The sequence below is a fragment of the Penicillium cosmopolitanum genome (genome assembly GCF_028827165.1).
Source record: "Penicillium cosmopolitanum strain IBT 29677 chromosome Unknown utg000008l:1.0-4398992.0:1.0-4402845.0, whole genome shotgun sequence".
In the NCBI taxonomy this organism is placed as follows: Eukaryota; Fungi; Ascomycota; class Eurotiomycetes; order Eurotiales; family Aspergillaceae; genus Penicillium; species Penicillium cosmopolitanum.
The window spans coordinates 2,227,227-2,247,458 of record NW_026622678.1 but is presented as its reverse complement, the minus strand read 5'-3'; the positions used below and the strand labels follow the sequence as shown (position 1 = coordinate 2,247,458).

The 20,232-nt window shown below is 48.3% G+C and overlaps 7 protein-coding genes across 7 annotated transcripts; 4 read left to right on the top strand and 3 right to left on the bottom strand.

Annotated features, from left to right (window-relative positions):
* Nucleotides 1-1,208: 1,208 nt before the first annotated feature.
* N7509_007414 (uncharacterized protein) lies at nucleotides 1,209-3,064 on the bottom strand (the record flags this gene model as incomplete). The annotated part of the gene is made up of 5 exons (XM_056632051.1): nucleotides 1,209-1,838; nucleotides 1,905-2,260; nucleotides 2,329-2,629; nucleotides 2,747-2,794; nucleotides 2,864-3,064. 5 exons carry the CDS (start codon nucleotides 3,062-3,064, stop codon nucleotides 1,209-1,211), a joined length of 1,536 nt encoding a protein of 511 aa, XP_056487602.1.
* Nucleotides 3,065-5,902: 2,838 nt separating this feature from the next.
* N7509_007413 (uncharacterized protein) lies at nucleotides 5,903-7,099 on the top strand (the record flags this gene model as incomplete). The annotated part of the gene is made up of 2 exons (XM_056632050.1): nucleotides 5,903-6,234; nucleotides 6,301-7,099. 2 exons carry the CDS (start codon nucleotides 5,903-5,905, stop codon nucleotides 7,097-7,099), a joined length of 1,131 nt encoding a protein of 376 aa, XP_056487601.1.
* A 314-nt stretch (nucleotides 7,100-7,413) lies between these two features.
* N7509_007412 (serine hydrolase domain-containing protein) lies at nucleotides 7,414-8,574 on the bottom strand (the record flags this gene model as incomplete). The annotated part of the gene is made up of 1 exon (XM_056632049.1): nucleotides 7,414-8,574. One exon carries the CDS (start codon nucleotides 8,572-8,574, stop codon nucleotides 7,414-7,416), a length of 1,161 nt encoding a protein of 386 aa, XP_056487600.1.
* Nucleotides 8,575-9,551: 977 nt separating this feature from the next.
* Nucleotides 9,552-11,407, top strand: N7509_007411 (MFS transporter; the record flags this gene model as incomplete). Its single annotated transcript, XM_056632048.1, has 3 exons — nucleotides 9,552-10,637; nucleotides 10,688-11,094; nucleotides 11,146-11,407. The coding sequence occupies 3 exons, from the start codon at nucleotides 9,552-9,554 to the stop codon at nucleotides 11,405-11,407; spliced, it is 1,755 nt and encodes a 584-aa protein (XP_056487599.1).
* Nucleotides 11,408-12,373: 966 nt separating this feature from the next.
* N7509_007410 (NCS2 family permease) lies at nucleotides 12,374-14,299 on the top strand (the record flags this gene model as incomplete). Its single annotated transcript, XM_056632047.1, has 4 exons — nucleotides 12,374-12,463; nucleotides 12,525-13,448; nucleotides 13,504-13,608; nucleotides 13,670-14,299. 4 exons carry the CDS (start codon nucleotides 12,374-12,376, stop codon nucleotides 14,297-14,299), a joined length of 1,749 nt encoding a protein of 582 aa, XP_056487598.1.
* A 1,109-nt stretch (nucleotides 14,300-15,408) lies between these two features.
* On the top strand, nucleotides 15,409-16,206 carry N7509_007409 (EGFR-like transmembrane domain-containing protein; the record flags this gene model as incomplete). The annotated part of the gene is made up of 1 exon (XM_056632046.1): nucleotides 15,409-16,206. One exon carries the CDS (start codon nucleotides 15,409-15,411, stop codon nucleotides 16,204-16,206), a length of 798 nt encoding a protein of 265 aa, XP_056487597.1.
* Nucleotides 16,207-16,443: 237 nt separating this feature from the next.
* N7509_007408 (GMC family oxidoreductase) lies at nucleotides 16,444-18,337 on the bottom strand (the record flags this gene model as incomplete). Its single annotated transcript, XM_056632045.1, has 2 exons — nucleotides 16,444-18,036; nucleotides 18,092-18,337. 2 exons carry the CDS (start codon nucleotides 18,335-18,337, stop codon nucleotides 16,444-16,446), a joined length of 1,839 nt encoding a protein of 612 aa, XP_056487596.1.
* Between the last annotated feature and the right edge of the window lie 1,895 nt (nucleotides 18,338-20,232).

Below are 20,232 nucleotides of genomic sequence, written 5' to 3'. Positions count from 1 at the left end.
GGCTAAAATTCACTTGCTCGAATGAATAGAATTCGGTGTGGGTATTACGTATTTATAAGTCATGGTTGACACTTGGAGGCGATTGCGTCCGTCCGTGCAAAAGGAATAGATGAAGGAACAAGAGAAAACTCATTCCTCCGATGGAGCATGGTAGAGACTAAATGCACAATGGCTATCTAATTTCTCATGGGCCGCTTCGTGGCTCATGCAGGCTGGAACCTGTCATCACATCTTAGGACCCCCGCCATTGAGCGCGAGGTCAGGTCTAGATCCTCCACCTAGAAAGCCTAGAATTGATCGAAAATCATTTCACGATGGTTTCAAGGAAGCAGTTATTTATTTCCCCGGGTTGGCGATAAATGGAAAGTATTGCGATTCGGAGAACTTGAACATTCCAAAGCATTTTCGGAGGCAAAAACCTCCAGGGCTGAAGTTAAATCCATATTCTTCAAGTATGCTTACGTTACTGCATATTATTAAAGGGTCACCCTAACGACACCAAAGCAACTTTGGTCAACACCACATAATTAAACTTCAATTCATCAAATCCATGGAGTTGTATTAATTTCCTGAGACTATGCAGTCCCGGGAATACATCCTCTCGTATGGTCTAATAGTTATGGCGACCGAGAGCACGGCATTTCGAGCAAGGGGATCTAGTAATTACAATCGCCAAGAACAACAAGACTTCAGTCTTTGAAGACAACTTAGTTATCATAGTATTGGGCTCTCTAGACATAAAGAAAGGGTGGGCTGTCGCAGCAGCCAAGAACAAACGAAAAGAATTGCTAACCGGGAAAAATGTCGCGTGTACTGAGCTCCATCTCATTAATATCTTGTCAATTATCCCGAGGTCAAAGGTATTACCGTGACACTGCTCAGCGAACACAGTGCAGGTAAAATGTTTTGGGCATTAAGCGGATTAGATATCTGGTTACCCGAATCCCATGTGGCCATACCAACCTTCGTTTTTGCTTTCGGCTTTTCTTGCACGCGAATATCCGCAGGAAACCCTACCCTTTTTCTTTTGACTATCCTGATCAAGATATTGAGCAAGAGCACACTTTTTGACAATCACTGAATTCCGACTCTGTAAATCACGTTTTTTCCTGTTGGTCTCACCTCGCGAGTAGGAATGACCTTTATCCAACGTTGCATGCGTAGTTTAACATTAATCAATCGCATGTGTTGGGTTATGCCCGAGCACACTAGCCGAAATAAACGGTGCTCGGGGAAATTTGACTTGATATAGATCCGCCACTGGACGAGTACCGGTCTCCATCTATGGTTTCGATGGGATCAACCCAGCGGGCGACTTCAAGATCCAAGGTATGTCCTTTGTGGTTAAAGCGACACTGCCAGCTTTTCACGCCCTTGCAGTTAGGCTTCTGACATAGGTGCCCCAAGAAGCACTTCATTGAACGACAGGCGGCCCCCTTCGTGCAGGGGTGTTGCTGGACAACGTAGCGGAGGACGTCAAGAACAGTTTCGGAGACATCGGTGTGGTCATAATGACAGTTCATATCCCCACATTCACCTGACAAATGATAGCTGTTGCAAACCTTGGCGATCTTCGCCCGGTGGTGATATTGATCGAGAGCTTCCGATGTAGGCTGAGGGCAGTAGGTATCTAGACGGTCGCCGTCTTTATTGACGGGGATGTATTCCGTGGATTTGAGATTCTGAGGCGGTAAGTGGGTAGAGAGAAACTCCTGGGATCGTCCCACGATATGTGGTGTTGACCAAAGTTGCTTTGGTGAAACGTCTCCGGGCCGAGACAGACTCTGATTGGGCATGACGTGTTGCTTGATGCAGCCACTTCCAAACTTGCAGATTCCCTGTCGACGTGTCAGTTCTGAGTTGGCACTAGATCAATACCTACTAGTAAGAGCGGGGAATGGTACTTTTTGGAAGTGTTTGCAAATAGGCTTCGTGGGCGCCGCCCCATTCGTAGCATGAGTGCCATTAAATCCGTTCGAACCGTTGGTGCCATTTGTAGGGGAATGGGCCGGCTTGGCATTGACCCCAGGCACCGGTTTTCCATTAGTAACAAGAGAAGTGGACATGAAAACGGAGGGCATTTCCGCAATGGGAAGATCTAATTCTTCGAATTGCCGGTGGAATCCAGCTGCCTTGATGAGGGTGATGCGGTCACTTTTGCCCTTGTAGGGGGTCAAAAGAGAGCCATATCCAGTGTCATGGCAACCTGCAAAATAGATATGTCGGCATTGGTTCATATCAGCATACAATCGGAACATCTCTGGACGGGATAAAGTTAATATCGATAGATCAATGGATGGAAGGGGTACTTTTGTTAGTCCACAGTACCTCTGATTTTAAAATCGCTCCCTTCCTTCCTCTCTGCGGCATCAACAAAGTCAAAAAGATCCTGGGAACGGTTAAAGGCGGACGAAAATGGCGACAGAGAGCGAGCTTCGTGTCCAACCATGCCATTTCGTGCCAAGACTTTCGATAGGCCTAGGATGTTGGCATAAACACGGACCATAATACGGCACCGGTCGGCCTCAGCACCTAAAGTGGAGTGCATCAATTCTTTGACGGAATCGCTCAATTGCTGAGCGGCGTTGATGCCGCCATCGCTACCAGCCTTAATAAAGTGTTCCTTGAACTGTGGATTGTTAGAAGAATGAGCCAGGAAAGACAAAGGCAAGCCTCCCACACAAAAAAAAAGAAGAAGAAGAAAGACAAGGGAGGGAAGAGAGCAAATAGTGACATGGTTACTTACCAGGTAGCCATCACCGTCCACGAGAACCAAAACGAAAGGATTGCGCTCCTGGAAATTCATTAGCTCTCTAATTCAAGACTCAGCCTTGTCAGGCGTCCAGGAACATTAGTATCCTACTTGACCGCGGGCCTGCCTTTTGTACTTTTCGCGACCTTCCTTGACCTCTTCGTAGTCACTTTTCAGAGCACTGTAGTCTTCGAGGACGCTGCGGAATTGGCCCAAGACGACCTGCAGCTTTTCATGGTGAGACTGGTTCTCACTAGAGAGAGCTGCAACCTGGTTGGTTAGGGAATCTATATCGGAATCCCTTAGCAGCATGGCGAGGAAGGTGGGAAGGCATATGCCCCCAAGTAATGAAGAACAGTGAAGGTAACTCTCATATGATAGCTGTAGATGATGGAAATTGTAAGATAGAGCAGGGCAAAGGCCAAATAGAAAGCAGAAAAGAGAATGCAGAGATAAGTGAAAAAGTCAAGATGACACGAGTGAAGGGTGGGGGAAAACAATTGAATTGCAGAATTTCGATGCGGGTTTCACCGCCCACCTGGGCACCGTTGCCCCCCTTGCGCCGTGATTTTGTGTGTTTGCACTGATTCATTCATTCACTTGGGCATTCAATAATTCATTGATTCACTGATTGATACCCTATGGCCTATGGCTGGCATTTATTGTGAGCCCAACTTGGTGCTCTTCAGGCTCCGCTGAAACACTCTTGATGCAGCCACCCCTTTCAAGCGGAGGTGGCACCACCCCATCAACAGATCTGCAATAGTATCTGCAATTTAGTCCATCGGATCACTTGAGGAGTTGGCCCTATGGGATTAATTATCTTTGTGTCAGCCGTTTTGACCCTCTTTCCCACTTCCTCGATTCCCTCAGGCCTAGTCGGTCTTACATCAGTCGAAGTGGATACGTCATCACCAAGGCCCACCCACGACGTGGTTGATGATCGTTGATGATCCATGCCCAGTGACATTTACATGTTTGATCCCCAAATTGATGTCTGGACTACGAGTATTCCGAGACAATCTGCGATTATCCTGCAAGCTTGAACCATGGCTTGTTCCATATGAACGAACGATCTTTGGCAGCGTTTGAGGCTCGTTGCCCTATCATGAACCAACAGGGAAGCATATTCCCAAAGATATGAGTTGGCCTGAGCGTCACAGAGTGACACAAGATCCTTCCATGCGGCTACAAACCCGGGGAACCCTAACGGCTCATCCGGTCCCTTCTGCACGGTCGCATGGCTTTCCAACCGGGTAGCACAGGTTCGGGGCTTCGTCAGGAACAGCACCCAGGATGTGTAGGGGTGGATGCGGTTCCGCAACTCTCATGTCTCTGCGCCAATTCGCTCAATCTGTCTTTCTGAGTTATTTTATAGATTGGGCTCAGTCGATACCCGCAAACATGTCTGCGGGAAACGGTCGTAAATGCAATCTGTAAGATTCGGCTTCCTGCTATCGCAGGACCCAATCGGTGATGTACCCGCCCGTTCAAAGGTAGACCTTGCAGGTAGGTCGTTACGCTTCAAATTGAACGGCTTAGATTTATCCCCATGTTTGCTAATTATTGCAGTGTACGGCGCTCCACGGCCACAATCGACCTACTGCTTCTGCCAGGGCAGCAGTGCACCGAAATTACTAGTGCTTCCTAGTATACGACCACTTCAGTGAAGCTATTCTACCTACAAAGATTACTTGAACCTAGCCCTGGAACGCCTCGACAATTCAAGGCACTAGGTACCTAGGTACAATATGACGAAGTAGGATACCAAGTACCTAGTAGTAGAATGTTTATATCTCTAATACAGTCACCCTAACGCGGCAGACAAGAATACCCCGCTTCGGGTCATAGTTCGGAAATTGCTCCTTGATTGGATTAATGTCGGTTTGAAACAAAGAGTCGATGGCCGGAGGGTTTAAAGCTTGATGGATGAGACGGGGGGCTTATTTTATCTCTTCTGTTCAGCGAAAAATGGTTAACATAGACAGCTTTATCTGTCTGAGGCGAACAGACCTTGGCAGACCTATTGTTGTGTAAGAAGTGAAAGACAATGTACTTCCTTGTACCCGATACCAGGTGGCCCTTTCTTAACTTATCCACTGCCACCTGTCAGGTATTTTGTTCTATTTCCTGCGGTTGCAAGCAGGGAGCCCCCTGGGGTGTTCACGAATCCGACTCGGTCCTAAGTTTACCAAGAAACGCGGTTCTCATCAGCCGGAGAAGACATACCCTTTGAGCCCTAGAGTATTTCAAATTTCCCAACCTGGCCTTTTCCAACATTGGAAGCTCGTTTAAGAGCGCTGTCAAGTTGAAGGATATCGGCGACTCGTCGACGTCACCAATGGCATCAAGCCGGGGCTCGTGGATGCCATGTCCTGGTATTTTGGTTCATTGTGAAACGGCTGTATGTTTTGACAAGAGAAGGAAATTGGATTCACCTGTTCAGTCTTATCTACGATGGGCTTAAATAGTAAATTCAAGGGATACGGTAGCGGATGGTTCTCCTTGACTGTTGACTGTGTTTGGAAGATCATGGAAGAAATGATCGACCCGTTCCAAAATTAATTTTGGTTGAATATGTTATGCAGCATACTACGCATATATGCATACAAATTGAGAACTTGAATTCGACCAGTAGTAGTCAATTTTATTTTGTTCCACCGAAATTCTTTCATTGGGAAGGGAAATACTCAATACCCTGATGCATTCCCCATGATGGACGCGATGGGGTATTGATTTCCGATAGCCCCGGTTTGTATCGCCGTCAACGCCGCGGGTCTTTCCCAAGCCCGCAATCATCACCCTGTGATGATTGCAACGAGTAAAATGCGCACCGTGGGCCTTTCGCGGAAGTGGAGGCATCTAGCCCGTCTAGGTATGCAGGACGGCCCGGAGAAGTCATTGCTCATGTGAAAAAGTTAAGGATCATCAGTGAGCTGCGATTGGCCCCGCCCGAAGGTCTGGAGAAGTTCAACTCGCTCCGCTGCGAAGCTGTCAGCCTCGGCCTGCGCCCATGCTCCACCATATGATCCCTGTGTGACATTGAGATCGGATCGGACTTTCAGGCTATAAACAACCCCGGACCACCCCCAGCTTCGACCGCTAGCTCATCTCTCCACATCTACCGCGTCACAGTGCACCGTCGTCACCATGAAGTACGTCCTCTTTTCGCTGAGCGCGTTTGTCTTCTACGCTATCTTCTATTTCGCTAAGGTCAATGGCCTCGATGATCTCGGCCATAAGACCATTGAGTCTGGCCGACTCCCCGGTCTCGATGAGCCCTTGCGCAACTTCTATACGGGTGTCGAGCCCATTGATCGTATCCTGACTCTCCTGACGGTATTCTTCTACCCGACTCTGGACGGTCAAAGCCCTGGACTACTCCTCCACAGCATCGGATTTTCCGGTACTTTTGGCGCGGCTTGGACTCTGGTGGTTCTCGAATCATGGCGCAAGGGCAATGCAGGCACCGTGGCTGCTTAGTAGGTGGCCCTTCTGCAAATCAGGAATTGCGTCCTTCATTCCAGATAACTGACACAGCTCAATAGCCCCATGATTTTCGGCCTTGCAGCTCAAGTGCTTACCTTTGCATTTGCGACCCCTCTCTTCTTGGGTCTCCAGCTTGGCTCCTCCATCACAGCGCGTCGTCCTCATGCAGATAATATTCGCATTCCTCGGGCCGTCCTCGCCGTGCTGCCGCTGATTTTCGTGGTCGGATTCATGGTGCCGAGCCATGCCATGATTCTTCCCGCTCCAGAAGTCATTTCTGTCGACTGGAAGCAAATCGCAATTGCCATCTGGCAGCCGTGGCCTGCTTACGTCTCAATCCTGAGCACCGTTGCTTACTATGTCTTGTCACCTTTCTTCCCGAACAACCACCGAGCTTCCATGTCTGGCCTGCGCTGGGTTTACGCGTTTGCATTCCTAAATGCAAGTGTTTCCCATCTGGTTTCTTGGGTTCTGTCTCTGGCCACCGTCATGGTTCCAGGCCTGTTCAAGGCTCAATTCGTCGAATCCCTGCATCCGGCGAAGGTCTTTGAGATTCCGCTTCCCTGGTCTGGCTTGAAGGTCGATACCGTGGCTCAGGGTGTTCACGCTTTCCTTCGCTGGGATTACCTGATTGGATCTGCTGGTGTCCTGGTTTGGGCTCTGTCCCTGTATGTGGTTGCCCACAAACAGATTCTGAGTACCGTTTCCTGGCCTAGTCTTCTGGTCAAGGTTGGTGTTTTGACTGCTCTAACCGGTCCAACCGGTGCTGCTGTCGAATTAATGTGGGAACGTGATGAGCTAGTATTCAGCGAAACTGGGGGTTCTCGACAGGTTACTAAGGCAAAGAAGTCTTCTTGATTCTTCGAATATTTCCCATGTTGGACCCCGGGAATTGGTAATGATACAATGCTTGGTTATCTGTGGCTAAAATGAGACTTTTGTGTACTATCACGCCAATCTCCAGTATTTCTTTCTACACTTTTCTTTCGTGCCTGCCCAGGTGGTCGGGATTTTTTGATAAATACAGAGATGGCCTAGCGTATAGGTTTATCCCATAATAAAGGGATATTTGGGTGAAACCGCGCCAGAAAGTCCTCCTGAAATCTACTTAATTGTCTTTCAATGTTGTCAAGGTGGCCTGCATTGTAGTCTAGCTATCTGTCTGTCCCAATTTAAAAGACCTTGAGAACTTTGTAGATCTCCTCAATATACGCCTTAGTACAATCGTTTCCTATGGCAACTTGCTGCATCTTGTTCATGGCATAGGCGATGGTCACTCGGCGCTCTAGATCCATGATAATAACCGAGCCTCCCCATCCACTCCAGAAACAAAGGCGGCCCTCTGGAATCCAAGGCAGAGACTGCGGAGATGGCAGACCGAAGCCAAGTCCCAGGCGCAGATACAAAAATAGAACTGCATCCGGTCCAGCGATCTGTTCCTGAAGTGCCTTATCGACAGTTCCCGGCGACAGATATTGTCTTCCACCGACCGTGCCGTTGAGAGACATGATAGAGCCGATTCGAGCCAGAGCCCGTGCATTGGAAATTCCACCCACGCCACCCATCTCTGCTTTCCAGAATCCGTGCGTGTTGCATTTCTCACCAGAACCTAACAAAGGAGATCCCATATAGGTCTTTGCTGTGACACCATTGGGGTCGAGGCTGGCAAATGCACTAGGATCAACATCAGGGGGAGGGATGACAGGGGAAATGCGTGGCCAATCCTTTTCCGGTCTTCCGAGGTCGAAGTCGGCATCCAAAGGCTTCGCAATCTCATCTGCAATAAATTGTCGCAGTGACTTGCCGCTCACGCGCTGGACAATCTCACCGACTAGATGTCCTTGGTTCACCAGATGGTAGGCATTGAGTTCACCAGGAGCATGCCAGGGCGCTTGTGCAGCAAGCTTTTCGTTCGCTGACTTGACATCGTAGATATCCTCCCAGGTCATCTTGAGCGATGGCTCCCAGCCAGAGACACCAGAGGAATGACTTAGGATATGAGCCACCTTCACATTTTCTTTTCCGTTTGCGCCGAATTCCGGCCAGTATTTGGCGACATTCTCGTTCACATCCAACAAGCCGCGATCGACCAGGATGAGCGCAGCCAGATTGGTGACAACTTTAGAGCAAGACCATACCGGTGTTATGGTATCCTCGTTCCAAGGCTGGGTCTTGGATTCATCTGTATAACCTCCCCAAATATCGACCACGTTCTTGCCGTCGATATTGATACACAGTGATGCGCCCACCTCTTCGCCACTCGCGATGTTCTTTTGAAAAAGCTCGCGGACCGAGTTGAATGCGGGGTCACAGGGGCCGTGCGTGTCAGCCATGGCGCTCAGCTGGGGAAATGGAAAGACTAAAGGTGATGCACGGAAATAAAGTCGCGTCAAAAATTGTAGAGGAATGGGAATAAGACGCTCAGATACCGTCTGGTCGTTTCGACCATGGCAGCGACTTTATAGGAAACCTGGTGCCTTAGTGCTGACGATCTTGCCGCACGGATTAGCCATAAACAGTCAGAAAATTCACAGTTGCCATTATTTTGGCCTGGAGAAATTGGGGGCCGCTAGCCTCGCGACTTCTACCAGATGCAGTAAGAAAGTTCTTAGTGCAAAATTGACTTCGGTCACAGAGAATAGACGAGTCAACCAACCACACAGCGACCTAATGTGGCCAGTTGATAGAAGTTCAGAACCATAAAATTGGTGATGTGCGAATGCCTAGAGATCTAGGGATGCCTGAGGCATGTTATCCTCAACGCAACTTGAGGGTAAGTTAGCTTGTAATAAAGATAGCAATGCTAGATCTCCCAGAGTCTATGAAGTATATCCTCTAAATTTCTGGACTATATTGAGACAATATCATTTTGGGCCTGGATTAAGGCCATCTACCGACCCGCGGGCCGATGGTAGTCTGCGGCAAGTCATCCGGCTGACGGCAATCGGTGAATTTGTCGCAACTAGTTCGTGCGAGCTTCTAGAAAGATTCCATATACTAATAAAATCGTGCGATTAAAATTAGTAGCATCCTATTTATCTCAATTTCGAGAGAATTCGATGATACTTGGAGTAAAATAGTATGTAATGCATATTTTAATGACAGTTGCCGGCTCGGACGGCGTCGATCGGATCGACCGGGGAAGACATCACTCGATGACGCTGACAATCGTAGAGTATAAAGTCTAGCCAGGAACCAACAAAAAGGGATGCATCAATTGGAACTTAGAGAAAAATAATTCCCCTATCTCATAATTCTTCAACCGACGCATATATTCTTAATTTAATATCGCACTATTTGCCCTCCGGCCATGGAGCGTGCCGGCTCACCACCTCCATCATCCTCGTCCCCACACGCATCCATCTCCAGCGGTAGCGACAACCTGACAGAAGTCCCCACAGCCCGCGACCCTCGTCCTTCCCAATTTGCAGATACACGATCGGGTGCTCTCAGTCGCCGGCAGACAAATCTCAACCATGTTGAGCTCGAGCGCATTGAGACATATCGACTGCAGCACCGGACAACAGTAGGATCTGGGGGCGGAGTTGCCCCACGAGAAAAATGGCTACCTATGGGCGCAGAAAAGCCCTACCCACCCGATTTGCCAGACCCGGAGCAGTTCGTGGTTGAGTTTACTGGCTCAGATGATCCCATGCATCCCCAAAACTGGGCGCTGAACAAACGAATCATAATCTCCGCTACCTTGGCCTATACAACATTCGTATCATCTTTCGCGAGTGCCATATACTCATCTGCGGCACTCGCAATTGCAACGAATTTCCACATTAGTACTGAAGTCGCTATCCTCGGTGTGACATTGTACGTTCTCGGCTTTGCCTCCGGTCCAACGCTATGGGCGCCCATGAGTGAACTGATTGGGAGGAAAATGCCTATTATCGTGGGAATGTTCGGATACTCTCTATTCACGGTCGCGGCTGCTACCTCCAAAGATGTACAAACTCTTATGTTGACTCGATTCTTCGCTGGTTTCTTCTCAGCCAGCCCGATCGCAATTGTTCCGGCTGTTTTTGCAGATATCTGGAATAACCAGACTCGCGGTGTGGCTATCGCTATGTTTGCAATGGCTGTTTTCGTCGGTCCGTTTGCATCCCCTTTCACTGGAGGTTTCATCACGATGTCCTACTTGGGCTGGAGATGGACAATGTACATTGCTTGTATTATGGGCTTCCTGGCTGTCGGACTTTGTCTAGTCTTTTTGAAAGAAACATATGCACCGGCCATCCTGGTTGAGAAAGCAAAGACCCTCCGTCGCCAGACACATAATTGGGGAATTCGAGCTAGACAAGAAGAAGTTGAGCTCGACTGGGAAGAGATCATCACCAACAACTTCAGCCGGCCGTTTCGAATGCTCTTCACGGAGCCAATTGTGTTTCTAGTATGACTTCCCATTCTCACACCTATATGCAATTGCTAACCTTTGCCAAGATTTCTCTATGGATGAGCTTTGTCTATGGCTTGATCTACGCTCTTCTCAGTGCATACCCAGTGGTCTTTCAAGGAATTCACGGGATGGATCTGGGAGTTGGAAGTCTTCCATTCATCGGCCTCATAATTGGTGAGATATTGGCTGGTGCTTATATTCTGTATGATCAAAGATCATATGCGAAAAAGCTTGCCGACAACAACAATATACCGATTCCCGAATGGCGACTCCCACCATCGATTCTCGGAGGTATTTGCTTTACTATCGGGCTCTTTTGGTTTGCTTGGACTGGCTGGACGAAGGCTATTCACTGGATGGCACCAACTGCTAGTGGGGTCATCACTGGGTTTGGAATTTACGTGATCTTCTTGCAATGTTTCAACTACTTGATCGACTCTTACCTCATGTTGTGAGTCGCTCTCTTTCTTTACGTGATGGTTCGAAAGCTGATTGTCTATAGTGCCGCTTCCGTGTTCGCCGCAAATACAATAATGCGGTCTGCTGTAGGTGCTGCGTTCCCTCTGTTCTCCAAACAGATGTTCCAAAATCTCGGAGTACAATGGGCAGGTACACTACTCGGTTGTTTGGCTCTTATAATGGTACCCATTCCACTCGCTTTCATCAAGTGGGGCCCGGCATTAAGGAAGAAATCCAAATTTGCACCGACTTTCGGGCCGGTCGAGACTACGCCGTCCGAAAAAGAACCTCGTGCATCTGTGTAGAAACAAAGTGTGGGCAAGGGACTCAGATTTTCCAACCTGAAGGCGCATAAAATCTGTTCATTCTCTGATTTTTGATTACATTGTCAATGGGACATAGATAAATTGAAGGTCTACTCATTCGGACGACCGCGTACCTCCGGAACATGTAGGTCGAGCTAAGATCTCCAGGATCAGACCTGGATAGATATCGTGTGGGCGGAAATTGCCTGGTCACCAATCAAATTACAGCATATGGTTCTTTTATATATCGCTGTCAGCTATAAACATCAATCTGATGCGGATTGATTGAAGCTTCTGACCCGATCGGCTTGCCCCGATCGGCCTTATCACTGGACCCTGTCTATCAAATGTCATCACAGTTGTATATCGCGATAAGAGTACAATTCTGAAAAGAATCCGCCTTTCGCCAAGACGCTAGAATGCAGCCTCGGTGTTTCATGGCGTGCTTCACGCTTGAGAAGCACCTTTGACTTTCATCCCCATAATGAAGGTTGGTACATCACCCATGAGAAATCTCCAGCATCGGTACCCAAACCTATATCATACATCGCCTTGTGTCAGAAAATTTTGCCGCCAAGACCCACCTTGATTGCCGAGCCAGGACCCATCCATGGCCAGGGCAACTGTCGGCTACTACGGAGTAGTCAGGCGGCCAACCGTGCCGGTAAAACCAGCCAGTTCAACCGCCAAGACGCCAAGCTGGTCGGAGGCGGAGATAGCTGAAAAGGATGGCAAGCAGGCGGATTTTTTGATTTTTTTTTTCTGTCAGACCTTATCAGGCGAGTGTGGTTGGCGGAGGGGCCGGGATTACTTTTTGATTATATTTTTTGGCTTTGCAGCCTGGAACTTTGTTGCTCTGCTTCTTGTAAACTCCCTTTAAATACTCCTTGTCGCAGACCGACTGCAGTGGTTCCCCCACACCCCGCGCCACCCTGCAGCAGCAGCTTTATCATCTTGCTTGTCAGTATGGGTGCGAATAATTGGATCCACGCTACCAACCTGCGGGTTGCTCGCAGCCCCGTGGGGAGATGGTTTCGACTTGAGAATTCTGGCCATGTGAGTTCCCGATGGTATATGTGACACCATCAACAAATGGAAAACTAATATATTGTTATAGCCGCGTGAGCGGAAAGGTAGTTTCTTTTTCACCGAGTTGCGCGCCGGCCTTGCCACCTTTTTCGCCATGGCATACATCATTTCAGTCAACAGCAATATCACTTCCGAGACCGGCGGGACATGCGTGTGCCCCCCGGAGAGCATGGACGACTTCTGTGATACAAACTCCGAATACTTGCTGTGCGTGCAAGAGATCAAGCGCGACATCGTTACTGCGACTGCGGCTATTGCAGCACTCTCTACTTTTTGCATGGGACTTTTCGCGAACCTGCCAATCGCACTAGCACCAGGCATGGGCCTGAATGCATACTTTGCCTATACTGTTGTTGGACGTCATGGTAACGGCTTGGTTCCTTATTCTGTTGCTTTGACTGCTGTTTTCGTCGAGGGTTGGGTCTTCTTCGGCTTGACCTTGATTGGTATGCGACAGTGGCTTGCACGGGCACTGCCATCTTCCATTAAGCTTGCCACTGGCGTTGGAATCGGGCTGTACCTCGCTCTCATTGGTCTCACGTACAGTGCTGGTATTGGCTTGGTACAGGGTGCACAGGATACTCCCATCGAGCTAGCTGGATGCTACAATAGCGATGAGAACTTCGGTGATAACGGTCTCTGTCTCAGCAGTACTAAAATGCGCAGCCCGACCATGTGGGTCGGTATCTTCTGCGGTGGTGTCTTCACAGCGATGTTGATGATGTATCGCATCAAAGGCGCTGTGATCGCAGGCATCCTGCTCGTCTCTATCATATCCTGGCCCCGAACCACGCCTGTCACCTATTTCCCATACACGGAGCTCGGGACCAGCAGCTTCGACTTTTTCAAGAAGGTTGTCACTTTTCATCCGATCAAGCATACTCTCCTTGCACAAAAGTGGGATATCTCCGGCCACGGGGGCCAATTTGGATTGGCATTTATTACATTCCTGGTTAGTTCGCCTGTCTGGCATTTTCTGTTGAACACACAGCTTAACTATCTATCAGTATGTCGATATCTTGGACACAACCGGTACAATGTACTCCATGGCCCGATTCGCCGGCACCATCGACGAAAAGACCCAGGACTTCGAGGGCAGTGCCATGGCCTATGTGAGAAAAACTCCCCCGTGACTCCAAGCCATCCATAGATAACAAAGCTAATATGTTCTAGATGGTCGATGCCATCTCCATCTCCATCGGTTCGCTTTTTGGCAGCCCACCAGTCACAGCGTTCGTCGAATCCGGTGCTGGAATCTCCGAAGGCGGCAAAACAGGTCTCACATCCTGCATGACTGGAATCGCATTTTTCATCTCTGTATTCTTCGCTCCGATTTTCGCCTCCATTCCACCATGGGCAACTGGATGTACCCTTGTGATTGTTGGTGCCCTCATGGCCAAAGCAGCCGCCGACATCAACTGGCGCTACTACGGCGATGCGATCCCGGCTTTCCTTACTATCGCCATTATGCCCTTCACGTATAGCATTGCATATGGTCTCATCGCTGGAATTCTCAGCTATATCATTCTCAATGGCACAGCGTGGATTATCGAGAAGGCTTCGGGTGGCCGCATTGTTCCTCCGAACAAGGATGAGTCGGATCCTTGGTCCTGGAAGGTCCCTGGTGGATTCTTGCCGCCGTGGGTGAAACGTGCCGCGGGGGGTAAGAAGGACTTCTGGCGGCCAGATGAGGAAAGGGCCATGCCTGAGGAGTATGGCTCTTTCGGTTCATCGCAGGAGCGCGTGGCTAATGAGAAGGGCCAGACTGTCGATCCCGTTGTTGCTAACTTGAAGCCATTGTAGTTGGCGAGATGCCTTGTTGAGGGCGTTAATATATTTCGGGCGCCATGCCACGAGAACTTGTAATCCCGATGTGGATTTTGACGAAACTTGAATAGGATATTAATTCCAACTATTTACTACTATAACTGCTCCTCTTGTGTAATATTCCCTGGGCTTATTTGTAATACATCCGAACCCTAGAACAGTTGCACTGAAGCCCCAAACACCAAATGCTACCAATATCGTCCATCTAGGAAACACTCAACTTCGTATTCAAGTTTCGTAATGGCACCACCCTCATTGCCATTCTGGCCTTTCTCAAAGGCAACATATGCAATAGGCAGTAACCCCACAGACTGGAGACTGGATAAAGATACTAGGACTAGCACTAGAATTATAGTTCACAACGTTTCGCCCTGTAGCAAACCAATTTCCGAGCAGCGGGGTTTTATCTAAAAAAAGGAACTTCGTATTCTTGGCTCGATCACCAATCAGCATCATGCCCTCCCGGGCTCGTGGAGCCCATAATTATGACTAGGCATACTCGTACAATATCATTAAGCTTTGATTCAAATACAAACCCCAAGCTCTCGGTACAATGAAAGCCTTGATCCTCTGCTAATTGCCGATGGGAATACTTTTTGGTTGGCTTTGCAGTATACCTGAGAGGGGGGGTCCTTTCCTCTGCCAAGTCGTCAGTGGGGGGTTTCGTTCTCAACACATTTCTAGCAGCTATAAATCGCGAGACACATAGGCAACATTCTCATAACTATATTAGAATACGACATTTCACCCCTTGGCCACCCCGTCACCTTTGTAACACCGAGAATGACGTTCGTCTGCATGGGCAAGGTGGTTCGATGATCCTTACCCGACACAAGTAGCGATCTACACTGGGCCGCCCATGAATGTGCTATACGAGGTCTAAACGGGGTCCCATAAATACGATCAGACAATCATTGCTTTCTGAAGCTCAATAAAATACGAGGTGATTCTCCAACATAACACTTTATGACCTCGCGGCCTCTATTTAGTATGAAATCCCGCCGGACTACGCGTTGCCCACGATAACATTTACATACACCCAAGATTCATCCGATCGACCCGCCTTGATTATACAGCTCGGCACCATGCTGACAAAATTATTATATGCCCTCTCTTTCATTTCGCTGGCACACGCATGGACTTTTCTATACACTAACGCTACAAACAATGCCACAATCCTCCATGAATCTGGCACGGTGAACTGCACCAAGATCGACCTTGCAAAGGGAAAGGAATTTTCATGGGATCCTGAAGACGCAGATCTCTGTATCTCTATTTACTACGACAAATCATGCACCTCTCGCGGGGGGCTTTCATGCAACGCGTGGAAAAAGGATTCGGGAAACAGCTACGAAAGCATCCAAATATTCACAAATGATGATACTGCTTCAGCTTCAGCCTCGATATCATCTAGTCCGACTCCAACTTCAATAACCTCCTCCATTTCTATGTCTCCTACGTTGTCGGCTACAAATACCTCGACGGCGCATGCATCATCCTCGAGCTCGAGCTCGAGCTCGTCTAATCCATCTCTTTCTGGTGGTGCAATTGCTGGAATCGTCATTGGGGTCATCGCAGCCGTGCTGATAATAGGAATTATCCTCTTCTATGCAGGCAGGCGAAATCGCAGAATTGTCCCAGCCGATCCTTTTCCTGTGCAGTCTCTCCATAAGCCTACTCTATCCGATATGCAAACCGCAATGCCACCACATGAATTCGCTTTCGCTAGTTCTGAAAAGACACCCCCTCCATCCCGTGGTCGTCCAATTCCTGGATCTAAGTTGGTTGAACTGCCGGGTAGTCCCAAAAGTGCTGAGTTGGAAAATAGTCCCGTGGGCGGGATGGGAGCGGATGCGGCCAATCTGAAGTTCAATCATTTTTAGAGTATATTAAGCTTTGCTATTAGCTCCCTTTGGCGTCGTTCCTGAATATGAGCATAAAATTTGTATTTAAATCATTTTCAAACTCTAGGGTGGCCTAATTGATGCCGGAGAAATAGAGCTCAGCTGGATATATGCTATACCTGAGAATTGAGTTAAACTGTCTTACAGTGGCATTGTAAAAGTCCATCAATTAACCGCAAGTAATTTAGTAGTATAATCCTAAAAGATTCTGCTAGTCTACTTCCCATCCTCTCTAATGATATCTGCCGCCTTCTCCGCAACCGCAAAAACGGTCGCTTGAATATTTCCCCTTGGCTCCAGCGGGAAAATACTCGCATCAACAACCCGGACGTTGCTTGTTCCATAAACCTTCAATCGATGATCAACCACGCCGCCATCCTCCCGCGGCATCATAACACAGGTTCCACTAAAATGATAATTCGACATAACAAGATCTTTGCACAACTCCTTCGCTTTGTCTAGATCCAAAGGCCCGGCCGCGTGCAACCGAGCGCCGTCTTTCTTCATCAGCGACGCTAAAGGCTCCGTCTCCATAAGCTTGTTCGCCAGAAGACAATGTCTCGCAAGCAGCTCCAGATCAACGGGGCTCGTGAACGCGCCAACATCAATAATCGACGCGTCGCGGTAATCCGACGAGCTGATATGTGCCGATCCGCGCGAAAATGGGTGACTGAGCACAACGGCAATAGTCATGAATAGACCAGGGTGACTGGGGCTAAAGGCTTGGCGGGGAGTCTTCTCTCGGGAGTGAATTTGGAACGGAGCCAGGATGTATTGCCCTGTGGTCTCTTCAGGGATCTCGAGGAGCTTTACCTGGGCCTCTAATTGTTTGCGAACTGGCTTTGAAGTATTAGGATTTGTAATTGTAGCTTTGATGGTCTCTACCATCTGGTTTCGGGCTTCACGTTCAAGGCCCACACAAGGCATAAATGCCGATACGAATGGGACATAGCCCAGAGGGCCAGACCCATCTTTTTGATATGCGGCCATGGCGGCAGCTGCGAAGTCAGGATCACGGGCCATGTCGCCCGATGGAAGACCATCTGCTACTTCATACGAGTACGGGACCAGGCCGTGCTCCTGCATATTTTCGCCGACGCTCGGGTTGTTGACGATCGTGGAGACTCCGTGGGATTGTAGGATTTTCTCGTCGCCGATACCCGATAGTTCCAGAATCTTGGGGGTTTGGGTCGCTCCAGCGGCAAGAATTACTTCTTTCTTGACGGATATAACGAATCGTTCTTGCCCTCTGGAGAAAGATACACCAGTGGCAATTGCTTCGTCGCCGTGCTTCTCCAGGACAATTCTCTCCACCCACGCACCAGTCACAATTCGAAGGTTTGGTCGGGAACGAACATTTTCTCCGAGATACGCAGCAGCAGAATGGCTTCGAGTGTGTGTGGCTTGGTCGACAGCACTGGGACTGACGAAGGGGCCTGTACCAGCACCATTAATTGGGTCTTCGGTCTGCGGATATCCCAACGCCTTGAAGCTTTCCATCCATGCACTATAGTACGGCATGTACTGATCTCCGAAAGAGACCTTGACGGGTCCCCTATCGCCGACATCCTTCTGTTCATACAAAATCTGATTAAGAGTTTGTTGGCCTCCTTCCGAGGGAGGTTCTGCAGTGTGGAACTTTCGAATGTAGGGAGATAGGCCCTCCCAACCCCAACCGGGATTTCCCAGTCCCTCCCATGCGTTCAAGCCAGAGCGCGAAGGGTAAATAATCATCCCCATGTTGATAGTGGAAGATCCGCCCAGTGTGCGACCCTGATTTATGAACAGTTGCCGGCCATTTAGTTCTTTCTGTGAGGTGGAAATTAGCCATGAAGGCTGAAGTTGAATTAGATTCTTTGCACACCTGTGGGACAGAAAGATAATTCCAATCGAAATCCGGATCTTCAAAAGCCTGCAAAGATAATGCGGGGACTGTAATCCGAGGATCCCCTAGGCGATTTGTTCCAGCTTCAAGAACTAGGACACGAGTCTGGGGATCTTCAGTGAGCCGGTTGGCTACGACCAGACCAGCCGTACCTCCTCCGATAATAATGAAGTCAAAGAGATCATCGCTTAACCCACTTGTTGACTCTGTGTTGAAGTCGGCCATTTTGGGTTTTAATATTGAGCTCCAAAGGGACAAGAAAATTGTTCGACGTAAATTTCGTCTTGCGACAATGCGTGATGACTCCCGATGTGGGGGACATGGGAAACAGGAGATCGTGGATTTATAAAATCTAGGCCCCCTGTGTGTACCCCTCACAGATCGCAATCATTCACATTCTTCAAGCGGGTAGTGTTTGATCATCACAGTAAGCTGCATAAGCGCTTAGAAAGTGGCTGGGAACTAGTTTAGTAAGTGTAGTAGTTAGTAACCTAGACCAGCGAGCCGACTGACATCAGCCTAGCTGATTCTACTGCTAGGGAGGACTGAATTGAATTCAGTGAAAGCTACCATAAAGGGAGAACGAGAAGGACGATAAAAAGAGAGATGGCATGAAGTGTACGCCACAGTTGGAGAAAGATGAAAAAGGAAGACCTCAAGAGATTGAAGCTGCCAGTGACTAGCCACCAAAAGGTGCTGAGGCCGTGCGGCCTCAGGCATTAAGGCAGCAATGGCTCATAACTAGGAGGAGCTTCCTCCTTCCGCATCTATCCAATACACACACACATTTCTCCTCCGATCTCATCCTCATGATTCTAGTCATGGCTAGTTGTCAAGAAAGAATTCGCAAATAAGCTTTACCAAGGGACTAAGAACCCTATCAAGTGTCAACAAGGCGTGGACATAGACTCAGCGAGTCTGAGCCTGGATTGGGATTTATCCATTGAGCGCCGCTTTTTGGGTTGCGCGTAGATCTCGGTATGTCTCCAAGCGCGCCGAGCAGACGAGCGAGCTTGATCTGAGCGCTTTTCTTGGCTCTGTGGGTGCACTTGGCTCTGTAGGTGCACTAAGCTGGGTGTGATAATACCATCCCCCTCTATTTATTCCAGAACAATTTATTTCGATTTAAATCACGGCGTTAGTACAGTGACTTGCCCAATATTTTATATTGCTCTAAGTCTTTGTTAACTGATAGTATAGACTTCCAGGGTCGAGTCATCAAACTTTCTTGGTACTTTTAAGGGTAGCGCTAGCAGTAAAACCTTGGGGGTAACCTGGATTGATTCTACTAGTAGCAGGTATACTTCTACTAGTACTACTAATACCCCGGAGCCCTATCTAGGGATATATATTTGGGGCTCCTCGGCCCGTCCCCGAAGGATTTTGAAGTTACTGCCCTCAACTTAAATCTAAAATTAATGAAATATACTAGCATTCGTTGACTGCCAAGATGAAACTAGTTCAAGGTGGGTATATCGAACAACATGGAGCCCAACATTCATTCAGGACAGTCGCATTAAACAGAATTTTATTTGAAAAATAAATGAGCTTGGTTAGGGTAACGACGAAGGTTTTGGCAACACGGCTTTCTTTTTTTTGGCTGCTTGGTCAGCAGTGGAAGTAGGGAGTATCTAATAGTATAAAAAGAAGCAAACCTACCTAATTAGTCGACATCCTGGAAAGAGCACAGATACCATAGATTTTGTTGGTTCTCTTTATATAGTAAAGGTGTAGTTTGTTCCAATTTCAGTGAAACTACACGAGGTACTATATGGGAAGTCACTGACAAAGCGGAGGATCGATGGAGAAACGATAATATCCTGTGGGTTGGCCACGCAATGGCGAAACTCTTGGGTACACGGATTCAGGTTTGCTTAGAAAGGAACAGAAGGGTTCTTGGACGCCGCAATATTGTTCTATATCACGAAATTTGCCGATGGGGATGGCAGTCGTCACGAGTTGCGCGATTATCTCTAAGGTCTATTATTTTTTAGGATGATTTGATCGAAGCGAATGTTGCTTTCTTATATGAGCCGCTCCACTTATACGATCTAAGATAATCTCAAGGTCTGATTTCATATTGAATTTTAAATCAGCAACGAGGGAAGTGTTCCCAGGTA